This window comes from Phoca vitulina, unplaced genomic scaffold (genome assembly GCF_004348235.1).
Source record: "Phoca vitulina isolate PV1807 unplaced genomic scaffold, GSC_HSeal_1.0 scaffold9, whole genome shotgun sequence".
NCBI lineage: Eukaryota > Metazoa > Chordata > Mammalia > Carnivora > Phocidae > Phoca > Phoca vitulina.
Genome location: NW_022589712.1, coordinates 10460091 through 10482055, shown reverse-complemented (window position 1 = coordinate 10482055; position 21965 = coordinate 10460091). Strand labels below are relative to the sequence as shown.

At 46.0% G+C, this 21965-nt stretch overlaps 1 protein-coding gene across 6 annotated transcripts in view; it reads left to right on the top strand.

The window, feature by feature from the left end:
* ARID1B (AT-rich interaction domain 1B) overlaps window positions 1-21965 on the top strand; it is a 440882-nt gene that overhangs the window by 373997 nt on the left and 44920 nt on the right. For all 6 annotated transcript variants that reach the window (XM_032407588.1, XM_032407585.1, XM_032407584.1 and 3 more), the window contains one exon: window positions 3883-4210. In XM_032407588.1, coding sequence (XP_032263479.1) covers window positions 3883-4210 — 328 coding nt within the window. The remainder of the gene's footprint in view (window positions 1-3882; window positions 4211-21965) is intronic.

The window sequence follows — 21965 nt, the reverse complement described above, 5'->3', positions numbered from 1 at the left end:
GTGTGCATGGTGGTTGTGCTCTCACGCAGACCCCACCCGCCTGCTGTCGGGAGACCAGCTGCGGAGTCGAGCAAAGCCAGTGAACCACAGCTCTTCCTCTTAGCACGCACCAGGAATGAGAAGGAGGAAGTAGGGTCCATCTTGGTCATTTCTTTCCTTTGTTTTCCTTAAAATACAGAGTCTGACTGCCAGTGATACCCAAAGTGCAAGAGCCCGGGGTGACAGAGTTTCTCTGTTCTGACCGTAAGCAGAGTTCAACAAAATCAGGAACTTTCTTCTCTTACAAAACTGCATTGTGGGCCACGTCTGCCATAACCATGTCTAAACGCTTGTTTTCTGAAACAAGATTAAAGTGTTATTTCATTTCCTTCGAAAGCAAAGCGTACATATGTTTTCACTGAATCAGGTTTCTTCCCAAATGAGTCACTTACCAAGTGCTGGGGGAGGACGGGAGCTAGTAATCGAATGAATATGTGAATTAATTTCATTTGCATTCGAACTGTGAATGAGTTTATTTATTTTTAATAAAAAGCAAGTGCCAAAAAAGAGCACTGTGTTCCCTGCTGCTATCAGACTCTGTGGCAGTGAGTGCGTGTGAGGTCAGTGAGGATGGAGAGGAGAAGCCTTCACTCTGCCCGCAGAGAAGCGTTCTGAGGACTGTGCTCCCGAGAAGGCGTGGGAAGAGGCAGGCCAGCAGCCTGCCCACCACGCCGTGTCCCTCACAAGCCAGGGAAGCATAAGGTGCCCTTTCCACCGCGATGGTGGGACTGGAAGACAGACGGGGACTTTATGTGGGGGCCTGTGGGGTGGGAGGTTCCAAAACAACAGAAGAACTTTTTATAAAGAACTTTAAAATTGATCAACAGTGAATGTCTTACCTTTTACTTGGAAACAGTGTCCGTTCGATTATTTCCGCAAAGGCAGAGTATTTTCTTAGGAAAAGGCGGTTTAAATTCGAGGAGCTGGCCATAAAATACTGACTCACGTGGGCCTGGGTGGTACCTGAGGTCATTGGTATCACACCTCTCCTGTTTCTTCTAGTCTGTTTTGTTTTCCTCTCCATTTCCAGTTCCTGAAATTGCTAGTGCCTCACTCTGTTGTCATTCCCCTTTAGGCTTTCTTTAGCCTTCCAGAGGACATTCAGGGTCAAAGGGTGCTGGTCGTCACAAGTCCCTTTCTCTGCTGACGGAGCGCTGTATTAGTTGGTCCTAAGGCTGGTCTATAGCAGGGGCCAGCAGATTATGGCCCACTTTGTCCCACCACCTGTGTGTGTAAATAAAGTTTTATTGAACACAGGCACTCTCATTTGTGTATGGAGTGCCTCTGGCCACGTCAGGGCCATAGTGACATTTTAGTTGAGACCATCTGGCCCAAATAGCCTAAAATATTCACTGTCCAGCCCTTTACAGAAAGTGTGTCGGCCCCTGGTTCGTGTGAGTGGTGACCTTCCTACCGTCTGCAATAAATAACACACTTCATGGATACCCAAATAAGAAAGCTCATGTAATGCACCTAACAGAGAGCAAGTACCCCGTCCTTGTTGAAAAGTCCGTGGATCTTGTAGATTTAGGTGATGCAGCTTTACATGTGTGGACTTAAGAAAATCTGGTTTTACAGTTGTGATGATATGTCACATAAGTACGGTTTTTCCTTAAGCATTTGAGAGGCCACACCATAGTGTCCTGTGCTTGGACTCTGAACACACAGATTACCTGAATGCGAACCATGCCTTCTCTGCTTAGTAGGCACATGACCTTGAGACAAGCTCCTTAACATCCTATCCTGTGCCTCAGGTTTCTCATCTCTAGAATTAGGGTTGCAATAACAGAGGCCTCTTAGGCTTGAATACAAGGATTAAATGAGTTCATACAAAGAATTTGGAATTGAGCTTAGCACATAGTAAATATTAAGTATTTGCTTTTATTATTGTTACTCATCAAATCCGATTTCTGCTGGAAAACCTGGAGAAACTCCTCCTTATCTTCAAAGTAAACCCTACACTTGGCGGCCTGGAACACAAGGCCCTGTTGAACCTGACCTCCCCCCGCCACGACCCCCGTGCACAGTGACCCATCCTGACTTTGTCTGCTGTCTGGCTGGCTGGGCCACGTGTGCTGTCCTCTACTCTGCCTTACTCGCCACCCAGATACCTACCCCCTACCATTTTCACACGCCTGTTTGCAATACTTTACATACATAATGTCCTTTAACCCTAGCAACTCCTCAACTAGGCAGTATTAGAGAGGATTATCTTTGCTTTATGGAGAAGAGGGTGAAACCAAGAAAGAGGAGAACAAGTTAAGATCTTGTAGACATTATGTGCAGAGCCTTCACTCGGTGCCAGCTCTCCGCGTCCCAGGGCCTGGCCACCCATGGGCTCCTGAGGTCGCAGCCCAGCAAAGAAATCTTCCCTGAACTCCCCTACCGCACTGACCCCTGCCCCCCACAAGCAGATTACTCTTGCACTTTTCTTGCTTTTATACTTTTCCTTGTCTTATCCCTTCTACTCCACCTCACTCTCACACACACACACACACACACACACACACACACACACACACACACACGGTGAGCTTCTTGAGTGCAGGAATTGCATTGTATTTAGCTTTATATCCCCTAGAATGGTTATGTTGTTTTGACAAGGAGATTCTTCCAGAAAGCAGTAAGAATTGATTGAGAAACGTTAATCCATATTCTGCAAATGCCTTTTACATTCATTTTATTTCATTAATCATTTGTGGGAAGGCAGCATATTTTATTGGTTAATTACATGGGTCCCAGAATCCTTTTGCTTGAGCTTGAACCCTAACTTACTGGCTGTTGATTTTCTTCATTTGTAAATGGAATCGTCGTCATTTATATGTATTTTTTATATGGTTATCGGAGAAATGAATGAAATCATTTGACGCAAAGCACTTAACCCCACGTGTCATGCGTAGTGTGGTTCAGCTGTAACTATCTGCAGTCATTATTATTATTGGAATGACATCACATATGCCTTTAACTTACTTGAATTTAATCTATGTATACTCAGTCAAAATAAAAGGTGTGGAAGGAGAGAGAAGACAAAACTATTGAAATAGCTGAGGCCCTCGAAGCTGCCGTTCTCCTCAGTGTGTTCCCCGGTGTGAACGGGGGCTGGAGGCATGTTGGTGGCCCTTCACTTCTTCCTCACGCTCTGCCTGCTCCCCACGGAGTCACCATCTCACCGCGCTGAACGTCAGGGTAGTGCTTGAAACCACATTTCATAAGACATGGCACCAGGCATAAACTAGCTGCTTTCTCTGGTGCTCAGGGAAAAAACAAACAAAACAAACACACAAACAAACAAAACGTGCTCCCAACACCAGAGAAAAACGGGTTGTTTGGCCGGACTATTGCTGAGCACCCACACGACACCTCCTGTGGGGTTTTGGAGGATGATTTTGACCGTATGTGCATCTTGTCTTACGTGTCCTCTTTCTGAGAGCCCTTTGTCAGAACTGTCGGGCACAGTGGTGACGTAGTGATGCAGTCTCGGTGGTGTGTTCCTAAGGACTAGGGCTTGAAATCACTACTTTGAAAGGTAAGCATGTGAGCTCTGGGTGGACTGAGGCGACACCCGGTACTAGCATCCCTTGCCTGTTTCTAGATGGCTTTAATGGTTCGCCTAAATGTCCCGTCCATCTCTCAGTGGTCCCATGTGGCTCTTTGCCTTTGGAATGGGCCGAGAACATGTGTTGACCCTGCCAGCCTCATCCGTGCCAACAGGGGAAGGGTTAATAAGGATAATGACGACTATTCTGTGTTGACCACATTGTTGGACAAGAAGCCTTTCCAGTGAATGTTCTCACCAGTCCAGATAAAGTAAAAGGCTTTAATTTGTGTTTGCTTTTTGTTTAGGTAACTACTCCAGACCCCCAACGTATAGCGGGGTGCCCAGTGCAAGCTACAGCGGCCCAGGGCCCGGCATGGGCATCAATGCCAACAACCAGATGCATGGACAAGGGCCAAGCCAGCCATGTGGTGCTATGCCCCTGGGACGAATGCCATCAGCTGGGATGCAGAACAGACCATTTCCTGGAAATATGAGCAGCATGACCCCCAGCTCTCCCGGCATGTCTCAGCAGGGAGGGCCAGGCATGGGGCCACCGATGCCAACCGTGAACCGTAAGGCACAGGAGGCAGCCGCCGCAGTGATGCAGGCCGCTGCAAACTCGGCACAGAGCAGGTATGCCGTCGGGGCAGGCGGTCTGCGTGCGCACCTGTGGGTGCGGGTCGCGCACAGAGCTGCGCCGTCGCCTGGGTCACCCGGGCTGGGGAGCGGTGCAGCGTCGTTCGGCTTGGCCGTTCCTTTGGTGTTAACACATGCGGTCCCAGAAAGTACAGAGAAGTAAATGGCAGACCACGTTCTCTGAGACATCGAGGAAGGAACCCGAGTGGTGGGCGAGTCCCTTGTGGGAGCTTATTTGGAATGACTGTGACTAGTCATTATAACCAGCGCCCCAGGGCGGTGGCATATCTGGGTGGTTCCGGTTAGAGGAGCGAGGTTTAGGCTGGAAAAGTCTAAAGCCGAAAAAGTAGGCTTTTAAAATCTAACCCACTGAAAAAGAACCACCTTCCTTTTTTTTTTTTTAACCCCACCATAAAAATCCTTATAAAATAGAAACTTTGTCTATGCACATATTTGTATTGTGTGTGTTTGTCTAAATGTTTCTGTGTGAGATTTACAGATTTCATATTCTTATGTTATATTTTATTTTTCTGGGCATACCTCTCTATCTGTCCAAACCAAAATATGGCTAATAAAGCAAAGATAATATTTCATAAAGTTTAAGTTGATAGAGCAAGGCTTTAGCCTCAGTTACATACTTGTTTTCCATCTTGATTTTTTAAATTCTTGAAGTAAATATTTAACCTGCATAAAAATAACATAATTAAAAATTTATGAGACAGAAGCGAATAGTTTTAAGAGAAGCATTTATAGATATGTTTTAAGTTATGTTTAACATATGTTAAAATATGTTTTAAAACAAAGCACATTGAAAGCTATGTATAAAGATATGTTGTCTTCAGAAGAAAAGATAGAAGAATCTGATTTTTGTCAAAGGGAAAGAAAAATGTGTGTATGTGTATGTGTGTGTGTGTGTGTGTTTAAATGTGTCCCTTTGTTACTTTTCCTCTGAAGCTGCTATTTGGGGAATGTTAGGGACCCTTCAGTCTCACCGTTTGCTCCAAATAATAATAAATTTCCCTTGAGGAATCAAAATGAAAGTCAATCATTCTCTCTTTCTCTCTCCCTCATCCACATTACAGTGATTTAAAATCTCCTGAACCCCACCACTATATACACTAAACCGAACCTTAGGGAATGTTTTAATAAACCTGTCCACGAAGACTGGTTTGCCTGGTCCCGTTGAAGTTCTGAGTTAGGTTTAACACACGCTGTCCCCGTAACTCCTAAAACACCATTGTTGCAACTCCTAAAGCACTAGCTCTTCTCAGGTAGAAAGTGCCTGATGGCCCTGGACATGAGGCCTCGGACAGTGGCCTGGGAGGAAGATAACCACAGAGAGCAAGGCATAGCCCTTCGACGTAAAAGTCTTGCTCTGCTCCCTTCCCGAATCAGTCGATGTGGCATTTTATCTAAATTCGTGCGGAGGTACACATCCCTGCCTTGTCATTGTCTGCCTCTGCTCGGCAGGCCATTCCAGAGCCTTGCCTCCGCATCCTGCCCACTGTAGTTCTCGGGGCGTTGTAACTGAGGGCTGTGTGTATTTCGGCTCGTACTGAAGTCAGAGGTGCGTGAAGTGTACACCGAGACTAGGTCTGAGAGTCTTACTCGTCTTTCCCCTTTGCCCCTGCCCCCCACCCCACCCCCTCTTTTCAGGGAACCACCTCCAGTCCCCCTCTCAGGCAGCTGCATGGTACAGAGGCTGAGGCCACATTCTGTAGCCCTCCACACCTACGTGTGGACAGAACCTAGTGCACAGGGGGATTCATACTTGTCTACAGAGCAAATCCAAAGAGGTTGTTCTTCTGTTCTGCTTTAGGCCACCATACATTAGGTCGCCTGCTTATCCCAGCCAGTCTGGGGCTGGGGGACGCCCCATGTTTTCTTCCCAGCACCCCAACTATGGCAACTCTCAGGCTCCCCTGATGCACCAGCCTGACCAGTACGGGTAGGTAGCCACATACCCTGACTTGCTGCGGGACCTGGGCATTTTTTTTTTTTTTTTAAACCGTTAATGACCGTGCCATCAAGCTGCAAAAGGAACACCCAAAACAAGAAAGTGAAAGACCTAAGAGGAAATCCATCCCAGAGGGGGTTGTCTTTTTGTTTCTTTTTGTTTGTTTCGGGGTTTTTGTTCGTTTTGTTCTGTTTTGTTTTTCACTCTTCTGAACGGTCCCGTGGTCATGTGGTGGAGCCCTGCATGCTGTCCCCCAGATCCTGTCTTTGCATGGCTTTCGGCATGGCTTCTTTTCCTTCGTGCCTGAGAGGGAAATGCAAACTTTTAGCTCCGTCAAAGGGACGAAGTTCCCTCCTCTGGCGTGATTTCCCCTGCTGTCGTCCTCGTGTTGTCTGGGAACTTGTGTCCTACGGCCCTGTTATCATGACTGTGTTGTTGTCATTCCTGCCACTACGATGACCCGCTCCCACCCCCACCCCCAATTCTGAGTGCAGCGACCTCATTTGACAGGAGACTCACTGCAGGAGACATGACTCAGGTTATTAATAGGACTTAAGAGGGGTTTCATTATATCATCACTGAGCAGACGTCTGTGCCAAAGATTTCTATTATTTCCTTCTCCCAAGGAGTTTTAGAATATTGAAGTCACCAGAAAAATGCAACCAAATCCTCCAACACAGAATTTGCCTTTTAACGTGGTGTTGCCATATTATTATCAATTTCAACACAGGAATTACATATAGCAACAAAAAGTGTCTTTCTTTTTTCCTACTACAAAGCTTTATAATAGCAGGCTGTCACCATTTTTAGGTTAGTAAATGCTCTTACAGCATATTATTGACCGATTTTTAGCAAAAATATTGATACTGCTTTGCATATCGTAACGATAAGATTATCCTACAAAGATTGAATCCTGTTCACTAGTTTCAGTAGAAACACGCCACATTTTTGGTTAAGATAAAACAGGGAACAGTCAACTGGCTTTGTTTAAAGACTAAACGTATAGAACGATGCTTTTACGACTTGTTAAGAATACGTAACACAGAGAGCCTTCCAAAAGTTTTACATTCGGGATACATTTATTTAGACAGCAAGAGCAAATGATAATTTTGCAGTCGAGAGTTCTAAATCCTGTAAACATGGTCCTAAATGTGGGCTAACAAATATAGAATTTTGTAAACATAATCCTAAAAATGAAATAACAAATTTAGAATGAGGTAAACATTTCTTTTGGGAAACTGTCTTTTCCTCTTTTTTTCCTTTCTTGTGGTACCTTCAAGGTCAGTCCATGGGTCAGTAGGAAAATAACAGTGGGGGGAGAAAAGCGTTTATCATCAGCTGCTAATCCATAGGATCTGTCCTTTACCAACTCTGGAGTTCTATTTAGACCCACAAAGCTAGTTTGGCCGCGCCTTGCCAAGCCACATTAAGCAGCTGTGTAAAATGAATTTAAATGGCATGCATCAGAGTAAAATCTCTTCCACTGGGGCAGAAAATCAGTGTTAGCTAACCAGCACGAGAAGATCAAACCTACGTTTCAGCCAGCAGCATCCACATGGCTTCCTGAGAACACAACACCTCCTCCTTAATTAAAAATAAGAACAAGAAAGATGTTGGAGTTACTCTTTGTAAATCTTGTAAAGCACACTTGGCAAAGGTTCATCTTTGTGGCCCCTTCCCTGTGAGCTCTGAATTTTGCCTTTTTTGTCTACAGCATTCTTTCTAAAAAAGAAAGAAAAGTTTTATTTCTATTTTAAATCTTCCTTCCTTTGCCCTTTGCAGTCCACGTAACCTGTTGTGCCTTTTTTTTTCTTTAAAGCAGAAGCTTGAGTGTGAGAAAACATGTGTAGTACATGTTTTAGTGCTCTGGGTTAAGAAATTTGGTTTTCAACATGCTTTTGCTCTACCTAACATCTCCTTGCAGCAAACTCGTGTTCTAGCTTTTGTTTCTGTTTTCTTCCCCCACTGAAAGCTGTGTTGGGTGGAAGGCAGGTTGGCAGTTTGAAAAACCCGTTTGCTGAATGTCGGTTTCTCTTGCGGGGAAGTGGCTCAGCCTTGCAGAAACAGTCTTAACGGAGTTTGTTAAAATGCCTTCTTTCTCAAGTCAGAATCCCGCAGGGCCCAGAGCCTCTGAAAGAACCTGAAAAAGACAAATTAATGACAAAGGTAGTGAGTGAGTGTGTGTGTGTGCAATTAGACAGAAACAGAGAGCTCACTGTGAAAAATGACAGATTATGGCAGATATGCTCCAGGCTTTCGCAGCTATTGCGTGGAAGATGGTACAGAAAGCACACAGGTTTGACTGGTTGGAAGCCATTTCACTAATTCCCTTTTTAAGGGTGGCTCGACCAGGGTGAAACCCACCTGCTGTACTGAGTCGATTAAGGAACGTGTAGAGGAGTTTTTTTTTTTTCTTTCTTTTTCACCTTTTGAATAAAGGAGTTCCTTGTTTTGATTGTCAGAGGATTTACAATAGAATATGGTGAATCTTACTGTTGAGTACTGGATTAGCTCAGTAGTAAAGTTAATCATTTGGAATTAATAATTCATAGTATTTGTCCAGGACACCACCACCACCATATGCACTGATACACTTTTTACTCGGAAAATGCATTGCTGTGTTTAGTTTTATTTTTTTTTTAAAGATTTTATTTATTTATTTGAGAGAGCGAGCACAAGTGTGGGGAGGAGCAGAGGGAGAGGGAGAAGCAGACTTACCACTGAGCAGGGAGCCCAACTCGGGGCTCCATCCCAGGACCCCGGGATCATAACCTGAGCTGAAGGCAGATGCTTAACCAACTGAGCCCCCCAGGTGCCCCTGCTCTGTTTAGTTTTAAAGCATTTCTAGTTAAGGTGGTGCTCTTTTGAAGTACTGAGAAACAGAGAAGTGGAAATATCAGACGATGTTATGAAAAGCCAAGTTCAGGGACGGCAGGGGACTGTCACCCTCAGTCCAGTTCTGATGGCTGTGTTGAAGGGAGCTGAGACATTGTCTACAGAGGAGAGCCAAAGCTGGCCAGACGTTCAGGAGGGACTTCGGCCTACTACTTCCTAAAGAACCATTGCCATGAATCCCAGGCCACATGCACACATAAAATAAAACTTCCCTCAGCTGCTGTGTGTGTTTTGCATCCATCTGTCCATCCATTCTGGCGGCACTTGGAGTGTCCAACAACTGACATCTCTGCCAAACGCAGCCAGTTTGTGGATTTGGATATATCAGGGTTTTCCAGGGTTTTGTCTTGGAAATGAGTGCCGAGGATGAAGCATGACTTCCATGAACGTACAGAAGGCCGGCCATGCCCTAGATCTTCAGGCCGGGCTATACTTTGGTTCCCTGAAGTCTGCTGTCCCCAGCACCCCCTGGACATCAACTTGAATCAAGTCTTCAGTGACTTGAGACGGCTTATGTCAAAGTTCTGGCACAGATCTTTACGATCTTTCATCAGAATGAAAATGTTTCAGGGGCACCTGGGTGGTGCAGTTGGTTGAGCGTCCGACTCGTGGTTTCGGCTTGGGTCGTGACCTTGGGGTCCTGAGATCGAGCCCCACGTCAGGCTCTGTGCTCAGCGTGGAATCTGCTTGGAATTCTCTCTCTCCCTCTGCCTCTCCTGCTCGTGCTCTCTCTCTCTCAAATAAATAAAATTTTTTAAAAAAGGAAAAAGATAATGTTCCATTCTACATTCCAAAAGGATGTAGTTTCAGTGACCGAATAGTAGCATCTCAGAGCTGGAGGTATGTTGGATGTCATCCAGCCTCTGTCCCTTGATTTCACGGCGGAGGAAACAAGTCTCTGAGTTACCTGCTCAGGACCCTTTCACCAGGCACAGCGGACAAAGCCGGCTCTGCGTCCTGTACTAACTTAACTGCTCTTCCTTCACTTAGTGCGGTCTCTCTAGATTTTCCCTTTAAAAGAAAAAGTCTTTTTTTTTTTAAGATTTTATTTATTTATTTGAGAGAGCTCGAGTGGCCGAGCAGGGGGAGCTGCAGAGGCAGAGGGAGAAGCAGGCTCCCTGCCAAGCAAGGAGCGCGATGGGGGGCTCGATCCCAGGACCCTGGGACCCTGACCTGAGCCAAAGGCAGACGCTTAACGACCGAGCCACCCAGGCGCCCCTAAAAGAAAAAGTCTTAATTTTAGTTCTTCCTCATGTCTAAAGGCAGTTCTGTTAGAACGCAGCCATCAGCCCGTGTCTGGGTGGAGATCCACCTTCTGAGGGACGGGCTGGACCTCGTTCCCTGGCCCACCCTGGGGTGCCCCTGCAGGGAGACGCGGGTTTGGCACGTCCCCGCGCACACTCCGCGCAGATTAGTTGTCGTTTCTGCAGCCACAGGCCTTGTGACCTGAAGTAACAGTTTGCTCGAGGGCACACGGATGGGTTTGAATCTCTGCCCTCCAGTATCGCTTTAGGGTCCGGCATCGTCGTGACTGGAGTGTCGCCGTTTGAGGAAGGGTTCTGAGTGGGCACTTGGACCCACAAGTGCGCACACCCACTGACGCTGGTACAGCCCACGTCCGTCTTCCTTTTGCTGTCCCCGAAAGACGCCCCCGTGGACTGACTGAACGTCAGAAAGGAAAACGCTCAGGCTTCTTAGTTTTAAGGGAAAAAGTGAGCAAAAATGAGTCAGTTTGGAAAGTCATTATTACTCTTGCTTGGAAGGGAACTTTTATACTGAGTATCACAACCATGAATCTGGAGACCTACATTTTAATACTTACATCAGACCAAAAACTAGGATAACCGAAATCAGTTTTGTTAAAATATTTTTGTTTTTAGGAGGCGCCTGGGTGGCGTAGTCGGTTGTGCGTCCAACTCTTGGTTGTGATGTCGGGGTTGTGGGATCGAGCCCCTCACTGGGCTCGCACTCAGCACAAAGTCTGGTTGGGTTTCTCTCTCTCCCTCTGCCCCTCGCCCCCATTAGCTCTTTCTCACACCCTCCCTCTCGAAAATAAATAAATCTTTAAAAAAATATTTTTGTTTTCAGTAAAACAGGATATTGGGAATTCTGACTAACGTTAGTTTTTAACCTTTGCCGTTCATTAAATTCCATGAAATCATCTTAGTCACACGGTAGCTTGATCAGTGGTCTTCCTCTGCTTGGAAATAGCTCCGCATACAAGCGACTGGGTGAGCCTGTCCTCTTGGATACAGAGAGCTGCTTACGCCTATGTCTCACGGGCACCCCACATACACACACGTCTTCCAGCAACTGTGCTTTAGGGAGCTGTATTTATAATTCATTTCCCCTGTTGCTGTTTGCCAGCAAGGCACTTCTTCTGTATTATTTTCCTTGAAGCCAGTGTGATGCAATTCTGCTGGTGGGCCAGGAGCCACTGATGTGGAAATACAGTGCATTAAAATGTCAAAGAGAAGGGCCAAAAAACTTCTAAATATGTCCAGACCCAGTTACGGTGAGGTCCATGGGCCTGAAGGACTGTGAGTGATTTGTATTAACAAAGAATTTAGCCCTTTGGATTTTGGACAATTAGGTTTTAAAATAATAGCTATGATTGGAGAAGTCACATTATTGAAAGACAAAGAAAAGATTTCAAAGGCTTAAGTAGAGTTTTTATTTCTGTAATTAAATGTAAGCCTTTGCATTATCATCTAAATACTGTGCTTAATTTTTAGCCCCTTTTTTCCTTCAGAATTTAGAATTGAGTATTCTGTTGGTACTTTAAGATTATGACTTCAATCAAATCTTTCAGTTTCATAACTATCATGGTAACCACAAAATATATTTATTAGTCTTCAAATCAAAGAGTAGTAAAACAAGGGGTGCTTGGCTGGCTCAGTCAGTAGAGTGTGTGACTCTTGACCTTGGGGTCATGAGTTCAAGTCCCACATTGGGCCTGGAGCCTACTTTTTAAAAAATGTAGTAAAACACTAATTTTTTTTTAAAGATTTTATTTATTTATTTACAAGCGAGTGCACATGCGCATGTGAGCGGGAGATAGGCAGAGGGAGAGGGAGAGAGAATCTCAAGGAGATTCTGTGCTGAGCACAGAGCCTGATGCGGGGCTCGATCCCATGACCCTGAGATCATGACCTGAGCCGAAATCAAGAGTCTGATGCTTAAACAACTGAGCCACCCAGGTGCCCCAAACACTAATTTTTAAAAGACTAAGAAAGATTTTTTTTTTTTTAAGTTTAATGAGATCCAAGGAATCCAAGTCTGAAATGTAGAGCAAACCTTTCATGGACTAGGGTCTGTGAAGTTCCCTAAACAAGTGATTATTACCTGGCGAGAGTTAATAGCCATACACACCAGCTCACCCCAGCCACAGGCAGGGTGAGGCTCACGAGCCTATATTTTTTATAACCCCCTAGGGTGCCCTAGGGTAGAGCGCCAGCACGTGTCTAAGGCTTGGCCTTTGGGATTCCCGCTACTGAAGAGAACTAGTGGAAACTCGGGGAAGCGGGTGGAAAGTGTAAAGTTGGATGCCCACTTTTTTGTCCCTGATAGATATCAGAGGAGAATACTGGACCGGAGCCTGTTACTAGATAGCATTCGGAGGAACAAATGGTTGTGCAAACCTGAAACCATAACTCAGGCTTTGGCAATTTCTCGACTCAGGGCCAAGTTGGTCTCCCCAAATCCCTCTGACTTTCTGTCTTCTGTCCTCTCAGACATCAGCGTCCTCCTCACATGGTGCAATATTCCAAGTTCCCCACCGTATCTAGACCCGCCTTCCTCATTCAGAGTATCTCCTATCCACGCCCCCGTCCAAACCGCTCTCAACTGGGTGCTGTCCTCAGCATCTAAGGTGACCCGTGGTGACACATACACTGGGCCAGGGCTCCCGTTACCCAGGTGAGCTTCGCATCGGTGGTGTGCCCCTGTTTCCTTGGCTAAGCCACTTGTCTACACGTCTGACCTTGTGGCCCTAGGAGCGTCTCTGCCCCACAGACCATGCAACACCACCAAACCAGCTGGGATGGTCCTTTCTAGTCCAGCCGTCCCCAGAGAAAATCAGCACCACAGCACCGGCAACCCAAGCTCTCCGCAGTTCAGAAAAGGCAGGATTGTTGACGTCACGTGTATCTCAGGGAGCAGCCCTGCCCTCACTGCCCGCCTGCAAAGCTTTCAAGGTGACCTCAGGAAGTGCCCCGTCCTGCTCCATCCGAAATTGCATCACCTCGGCCGCGTTTGGGGCTGAAGGCACCAGGGACAGTTTAAAAGTGGTGAAGAGGACCTGATCTGTGTCTTAGTCTGTCCCAGACCGTATGAAGATCACGGGCGAGGGGCGCACAGGACCCCCTTAGCTGGTCACGTAAAGGTCTGTGGGAGCAACTCCCAAAGGCTCCTCTTTATCTTGACCTTCGTTCTTCGTTTGAACTCCACTTCCATGAACAGATTTAAAAAAACAAACAAAAAACCCACAGCTACAGAACCATAAGGTTTTGTCCGTTACTTTGAAAGTTAACTCTTTCTGGATGGCCTTTGACTGTTAGATACCAGGTAAGAGCAGCTGGTGAGGATTTCATGAACTAGACTTTTGCTCAGCGTTCAGGCTTTTCCTGCAACATATTTTACCCTAATTTTGAACAGTGTTGCTTCAACAAATGAAGTAACTTCGTGTCCCAAGGCTGCCTTTAGCCCAGGAAATCTGTAAGAATTTTAGGACAACTTTGTTGTTAAGTTAGAAATGACTGTACTGATGTATTTCCTGGCACTTCAGCCCTGGACAAGCGCATTCTCTGTTAGAGGGTTTTACAGAATATTGCTCTGGCAAGTTTACGAGATGGGAGATCTCAGGACCCAGATTCTTTCTCTTTTTCAGGCGGTAGACTGGCCTGTTTAGGTACAAGAAGTCTGTGAGTGCATACGAGATCTGTGCATTCTTCATGACCTCATTCCTGAGATATCACTCAGGTCTTAGATCTTGGGTGGGTGCTGCTGAGCTCCTCAGTATTTGTCAAGCTGATACGCACCTGTCTGAGGTGCTGGTACCTCGAAGGAGACCTTTCTCTCGTCACTCTCTCTTACACCTTGTACCCAGGAAGGGGATGTCCTGCTGTAAAGGGTGGGTACTCCCATCACTGCAAAAGAATAGCCCTCCTTATAGGTTACTCGAGATCTTTTCCTAGTGGTATCATGATCGCAAAATAAACGTTTTTTAAGTAAAGATCTCTGACATAACACAGTTCGGAGAAGAGCACTGTTTTCTTTCTGGGGGCAACCTCAATGGCAACTAGTTTTTCTTTCACGAGGTACAACCAGACCGGGGAGCTGTGTGATGTGCATCTTATCAGAACCCAGTGGGAAGCTACGTGTACCAGAACCACAAAGTTCTGGGGTCCACCTCTTGCAGGGAAGAGACAGGCTTGGCGACCCACGCCTGCTCCCTGTGGCTTTGGTCCCCACCCCGAGCCTGAGGCAGTCGTGTGCTGGGAGTCAACAGGGAAACGCCAACATCAGAATCTCTGAAGGAAGGCAGACTTGCAGTTCACTTTTGTCTGATTGCCAGTAATTGTTCTTGATAACAGAACAATGGGCTTAACAAACCAAAATCAACTTGGAGATGAAGAGAACATTCTTAGTTATCGATTACCAGACTTCAGGCAGCCAAACACTTTTTGCATTTTCTTCACACCCTGACAAGGAAGTCTCTCGCTTCAAAACCCTCGAGCTCTGTTTGTTCTCCTGGTTCCTTTGAGAAAGAAGGTGGAGATCAGTCAGCTGCTTTAGGAAAAACCGAAACGGGGTACCTGCGTTGAGGCAAAAAGGAAGGACTTAATCTTGAAAGTGCACAACAGGTGCATTTGAGCCGTGATGCCAGGAGCAGAACTGATGACAGGTGGGAACCCTCCGAGAAGTCGGCATGACGTAGTTAACAAAAACGGAAAAAAGGTTTCTGGTGTTAGAGCCTTTTAGGAAATCAAGATGGAATATGCAGGACTCCTCGGTGCGTGGTAGAAACCGCTTCACTGAGATGCAGGGGTGAAACCACAGCTCCTTGAAGAACAGCGAAGATGACCAAGAGAAATGCCTCAGAGGCAGAGGGGCCCCGTGGGCAGCCTGCGTGATACGGGGCAAAGATGTGCCAGGGAGAACTTCTCTGCAGCTTTCCTCTAACTGTATGTCCACTAAAAAGACCATTCTCAAGACCAGCGAACAAAGTTACCACGGCCCCTCTTTTGAAAGGGTCTTTTTCATAGAGCTCTTGAAAAATAATGTTTCTTTTTGCCCATTCTCAAAGGGAAAAATAAAACTTAAATGTATCAATGACCAAAGGGTTTGGGGAGTTATTTATAGCTGGAAACTGATTATTACTCTAGCTTTGTGGCTGATGTTATAGACCTTTCAGCCTTCTTTAAGGGAACAGGCTGCCTCGAAAGGGATCACGTTCACAACAAGGGAAGATCTTAAACCAAAGACACAGGAAGCAAAGATGAGTTCTAGAACTCTCCATCCGCTTCCCAGACTTGAGCCTCCAGTTGCCCACATGACATTGCCTCTCAGTGACTGCCCCCTTCTCCATCCTCTTGTGCAAGCCAGACACCTAGGACATACCTCGGTGCCCCCTCTCCTTTCCCCACAGTATCTGATTCCTCACCACGTCCTGTCAGGTTTGCTTCTGAGACGCCGCTCGGCTCTGTGTCCCTGCCCACCTGGCTCCAAAGCACTGGCCTCTCACCTGGTCTGTTGGGGTAACTGCACGCCTGCCGACCCCACATCCATTTCCGCCTCCAGTGTGTCTTCCCGTCCACAGGCAGAGGACGAGGCCTTCAAAACACATCTTTTTGTGCCATTGCTCCTGCTTAACAGCCCCTAGTCTCTTTCTGTCTCTCCCAGCATACAGCCAAAACCCTACAGAACCACAGGCCCCAGGGACACGGCCCTTCCCTCCCTCCCCACACGCACACCCTACTAGTCCACCAGCTGTCCCTGCTCCCGGACACCCAAAGGCCCTCTCCTCTCCTCCCCACCTGACTGGATCCCACTGATCTGACCGGAGATGAGGTTGTGAGGGGAGAGGAGGAGGGGCCAGCATCCGTTCCACAGGGAACTTTCTGTGACCTCCCTTATTGCAGGCTCCCCAGCGCACACACCTCGCTTCATCCACAAAGCATGGTTGCAGGTGGACGCTGTCCACTCTAGCGATTTGACTGTTGCTTGTTTCCCTGCTCGGCCCTCCGGTAGTGCTCATTCTCCTCCCTCCCCTCCCACGCCAATCTTAAAACACTCATCTTGAACAAATGATTATAACTATCAATAAATAGAAGATGTTTCTGATTAAGGTTCTTTCCAGCATGTCTCCCTGAGCGAAAGGGGTACAGTTGTGTTTTAAAAAATAACACGTGGCTGTGTGTTTTTCACAGGAATCTACTGTTTTTAAATCATTGGCACTTCTATTTGTTGTTTTTGGTTTAAAAATATAAACGCCACTTTACCTTCCCAGGATTGAGTCCTAGCCAGAGCAACTGGCTTGTTGAAAAGATAGCATTATTTTGCCCTCAGAATGCTAATGCGTGTGTTGTCATGGGCATGCTGATGGGGTAGCCCCACCAAAAATGGGCTGGGGCTTGGACGGCTTGCTTTTCTGTTTTGATTATGTTGTTTTGGGGACACAGGTAGTGTTTTTCCCTCTTCAGATACTAGATTTAAAATAATTTTGACTGAATTTGTCCTTCTCGGTACTGCTCTGGGGGAGATGCTGTGTAAGTCGGGTTGAGAGGGTTCTATCGGTGATGCTGGACATATATGTGAAAACAGTTTCTGTTTCAAACACATTGAAAATAGGGCATCCTGTGTAACGTTATGCATACAGTCGGAGCTCTCTAAAAATAAATTCTGCTGGAATTGGGCTTTGCAAAGATTCAGGTTCCTGGTTCTGATGGCTGTTGGGTTTAAGCGGAAAAGTGCCCCAAATTTTAGTGATAGCCTAATTAATTTTGTCAGTAAGCAATCTTTGCTGACTACGGAACTCCATCTACAGAGAGAGTCGATGGAGAGAAAGATCTGTATGCTTGGCAGTCATGCAGTTTTCCAGTGAAGCACGCCTTGTTTTATGTTCCTGGTGAACGTAACTCAAGAATGATATTTTCAGTGGATTTGCTAGAACTCTTGCGTGCAGCTCCTGTCCATGTGGCTTGCCCCCCGGGACTTTGTATGACATGGTTCCACTCCTGAGGCGTCCGGTTCCAAAGCCTTTCTTCTGTCTGTCCTGACCCTTCTCGAAAGAGCTGCCTCAGAAATCCACTCGCATTCAAGTTACACATTTCACACTTCCCCGTCTGTCACTGTTGAGAAAAAATAGTGGTGATTGCTAAAACAATATGGCCTAAATAGTCTTGTAAAGCACCAAAATCATATACAGATCTTACTATAAATTTTATTGTGGTTGACTTTAAAACAAGATATTTAGAAATGTGCGGTTACTCTTTAGAGCATTTCATGCTGGTGTGTTTAACCGCTGAGTTCAAGCTGTAGTTGGAAACACTATTCCCCTTTCTGCTTTCACCGTGAACCATTGGAAATGGTCACTTGAAAATTGGTGTTTGCTTCTGGGTTTTTTCCCCCCAAAGCCAGCTCTTTGTTGGCAGATAAATGTGTAATGTTTGAGAAATCTCCAAAGTGAATAAAAGGAAACTCTATTAAAAAAAAAAAAAATGACCTGTGTGTGTGTGTGTAGACTGAGAAGCAGGAATGAGGAGTGCTTTAGGGAAATACATCTGCAGGCTCCACTTCTGAATTATTCTCATTCTAATAACCTGGCTTTTGTCATCGAGTGACAGATCTCAAACATGTATATCTAGTCCCAACCAAAGACCAATTTCAGTAAAGTTCCTGTAGTTATTCTGCAGGTCCACATGTTCACATAACAACCCCTGACATCATGCTTTGACTGTGAAAAGATAAGGGGCCAGCGCTGTGCTGCAGAAGGCCCAGGTGAGCACAGCGCCGTTTGGTCCGCACGCTGTGGTTTGTCCCCACGCCTCCCCCATGGTACAGCCCAGAAGCTATGCAAAGCAGCGACACAACGTTACTTCTAAATGTTTATCAAGTCCCCCCTGAGACATTGTTGGGCATTGATCGCCACAACCATTGCAGGTTAGGAATCTGGCATCAGGACACCAGTAAATTGTAATGAAAACTATCTGAGCCCGTAGACCCGTAATAGATAGCCCAGGAGTTCGCCCCAAGGTCAAGGAAGGGCACTGTGCTCTTCCAGGTACAACTTACATCTTAGGGTTTTACATGGACAGTGTTTCCCTCGTGTCCGTTTGCATTTTTACCTGGTTTTGTTGTGTTGCCCTTGTTTCTTATTGAAAAAGAGAATGTCTGAGTGATTGATTTCTTCACTGTCCTAATTCCATTTGGAGCATTCCGAATGTTGCTGTGGTCAGAAAGGGATTTAGCCGTCGGTGAGTGCTGCCTTTGGAAAGGGCCCAACTTCTTTTGAGGTGTCTGTGGTCCAAGTCACGGTAGTTAGCCCAACCAAAGAAGCTTTTTGTCGTGATCCCCAGAAACCCTCTCCTGTTAGCCACGCCGTGGTACCCTGTCCTGTTAGCCACGCCGTGGTGCCCTGTCCTGTTAGCCACGCCGTGGTGCCCTGTCCTGTTAGCCTCGCCGTGGTGCCCTGTCCTGTTAGCCTCGCCGTGGTGCCCTGTCCTGTTAGCCACGCCGTGGTGCCCTGTCCTGTTAGCCACGCCGTGGTACCTGTCCTGTTAGCCACACCGTGGTAAGCTGGAGTGCTTGGCTTAGTTGGAGAGGTGGCCATGTTAGGTTTCCTTCCACAAAACAAAATTGTCTCAATTCCCAAACATTCAACAGAGTGCATTGAAAGCCTCCTTTTTTAGTATTAAGCCCATCTTGCTTGTTCGAAATTACCAACAGTCCTGGAAGTAGTTTCCAAAGCAATAATGAATAGGGTTTCTTTTGCGGTGATGGAAGACTGGCTCTCTCCCCCATTGGGGCAGATGGCCAAGTGCTGTGCTCGTGGCCACACATGCCCTGCATGCCTGGGAAGACTCCCATCTTTCTCAGCTACTTCCCTCCTTGGATACCCGAGAGGCCCACAGCACCCTGGATAAACTTTCCTAGAAGCAGGTGTTCAGGAAGCCCAGAGAAAAGCGCCATTTGTATCTGTCAGCTTTCTACAACTACAGATGAATACAGTAGACAGAGAGGAAGGTATACAATGGACTCCTTATGCCATTATACTTGTCCCGTCAAGTGCTAGTAGTATTAAGGGTCCCATGGGGAAAGAAATAGAGGACACTGGACTGAAAACAGGCCTGAGGCATTCTGTTTCTGCCACTTACCAGCTGTGTGTCTTCAAGCAACTTCTTCAGTCTCTCTGATCCTTATTTTCTTTCTCTGTATGTGAGCATAATTCCACCTACCTTCCTCCAGAAATTTAAAAAATTAAATGCATCAAATGCCTAGAAATTGTGCCAGGCACATTTATAAGGACCTCAGAAATCATGACAGTTGCTATTGTTTTCAGTCCCTCCATGTTCACATGCAAAAACGGCCCAGAGACCCAAGGAGATTTGCTCCCAGATCCCAGTGACAGTGGAAAGTATGACTAGTGACAGAGTCAAGACCCCTGGCATTTTAGCCAGACTTGTAAAACTATAGGTATGGTTTAATCGAGGACCGCTGTAGCCAGCAAGTGACATCCATCACACACATCTCGACATCTTTAATTTCTTGTTATTTTAAGGGTATTTTTTTAACCTCTAATGCGTACCTTCTTCATCTTACGGTGATTGCAGATGGGCACCGTAGACTTGGGGGAGAAATCGTAGATTAGGGTTACAAGGAGCCTGTCTGGTGCGTTTTATATTCCAATTCTCTTTGCCACCTGACTTATAAACCAGCAGGCTCAAGGAACCATTTGTTTCATGCACCCGGTAGTCACAGCACATGGGAAACTGAATTTGGTGGAAGCTTGAAGAGGTGGCCGTCTTTCCTGAGGCCTGTTTTTACAATGGTAAAAATGTCTGTCAGTTCATTTAACAAGTATTACTCTAGTAGCTGAACGTGCTCAGTAGTTGCTCCTCTCGGGAGGTATCACACCTGTAAGAGCCAAGATGTGCATATAAATTTTTTAGAATACACGAAAGAAAGTGCAGAGGGCTCTGATAGGCAGAGCTTCCAGATGGGGGAGTGAGGACGGCCTTCGCAGAGGGGGTGGCCCCTGCACCTGGATCTTGAAGGACGGGTCACCACTGGTTGAGACTTGAAGGCTGTGTTTAGAAAACCCAACCTGTTCATAAGTTAAGGATGCTCTTCGGGTGGTTTGTCTGCCGAGGAATTGAGAGAGCAGCCCCAACAGGTCAACAGGTGCCACTCTTTCCTGTTTTCTTTTGAAACAGGTACATAAATGTGAAATTGTCTTTGTTTGAATGAGAACACGTCAGAAGGGAACCTAAGATACTTGAGTTAATACCAATCACCTCCATGCTGATGTTAAAACCCTAACCATATAGGACTACGTTTCTAGCTGCGGGGCAATGTATTTAGAAGTATTTGACGACCTCAGGGTTAATCAGAAGCCATCGGACGATCTCAGATACATTCTTAATGAACTGCACTGGGTATTATAATACTGGTTCAGCAGTCTGTAGTTATTCAAAGTGGAACGTCAGTGAGCTCAGAATTCAAGGCTGAAGTAACATTCCTTTCTCCCAGAGCCACACTCACACCATTAGTCTTTCAGCCTCCTAGAATGTTCTTTCCAAGCCATCATTGAGTGTTCGTCTGGACAGAATTTCTCTGAATGGTTGATGTAATATTTAAAAGAAAAAAAAAAAACCACTCAAACCCTTGATACTTTGAATTTTCAAGTGGACCGTGTTTGAACTTTTTCCACCAGCTAGGAGGTCGAATCCATTGAAAATGCTACACAAAAAGAATAGCATATTGGGTTTTTCTTTTTTTTTTAATTTTATTATGTTATGTTAATCACCATACATTACATCATTAGTTTTTGATGTAGTGTTCCATGATTCATTGTTTTCGTATAACACCCAGTGCTCCATGCAATACGTGCCCTCTTTAATACCCATCACCAGGCTAACCCATCCCCCCACCCCCCTCCTCCCTAGAACCCTCAGTTTGTTTCTCAGAGTCCATAGTCTCTCATGGTTCGTCTCCCCCTCCGTTTCCCCCCCCCCTTAATTTTTTCCTTCCTACTATCTTCTTTTTTTTTTTTAACATATAATGTATTACTTGTTTCAGACGTACAGGTCTGTGATTCATCAGTCTTAGACAATTCACAGCGTTCACCATAGCACATACCCTGCCCAATGTCCATCACGCAGCCACCCCATCCCTCCCGCCCCCCACCACTTAAGCAACTCTCGGTTTGTTTCCTGAGATTAAGAATTCCTCATATCGGGCACCTGGGTGGCTCAGTTGTTTGGGTGACTGCCTTCGGCTCAGGTCATGATCCTGGAGTCCCAGGATCGAGTCCCATGTCGGGCTCCCTGCTCAGTGGGGAGTCTGCTTCTCCCTCTGACTCTCCCCCTCTCATGCTCTCTCTCTATCACTATCTCTCTCAATAAATAAATAAAAATCTTTATTAAAAAAAAAGAATTCCTCATATCAGTGAGATCATATGATACGTGTCTTTCTCTGATTGACTTATTTCGCTCAGCATAACATCCTCCAGTTCCATCCACGTCGTTTCAAATGGCAAGATTTCATTCCTTTTGATGGCTGCATAATATTCCATTGTATATATATATACCACATCTTCTTTATCCATTCATCTGTTGTTGGACATCTTGGCTCTTTCCACAGTTTGGCTATTGTGGACATTGCTGCTATAAACATCGG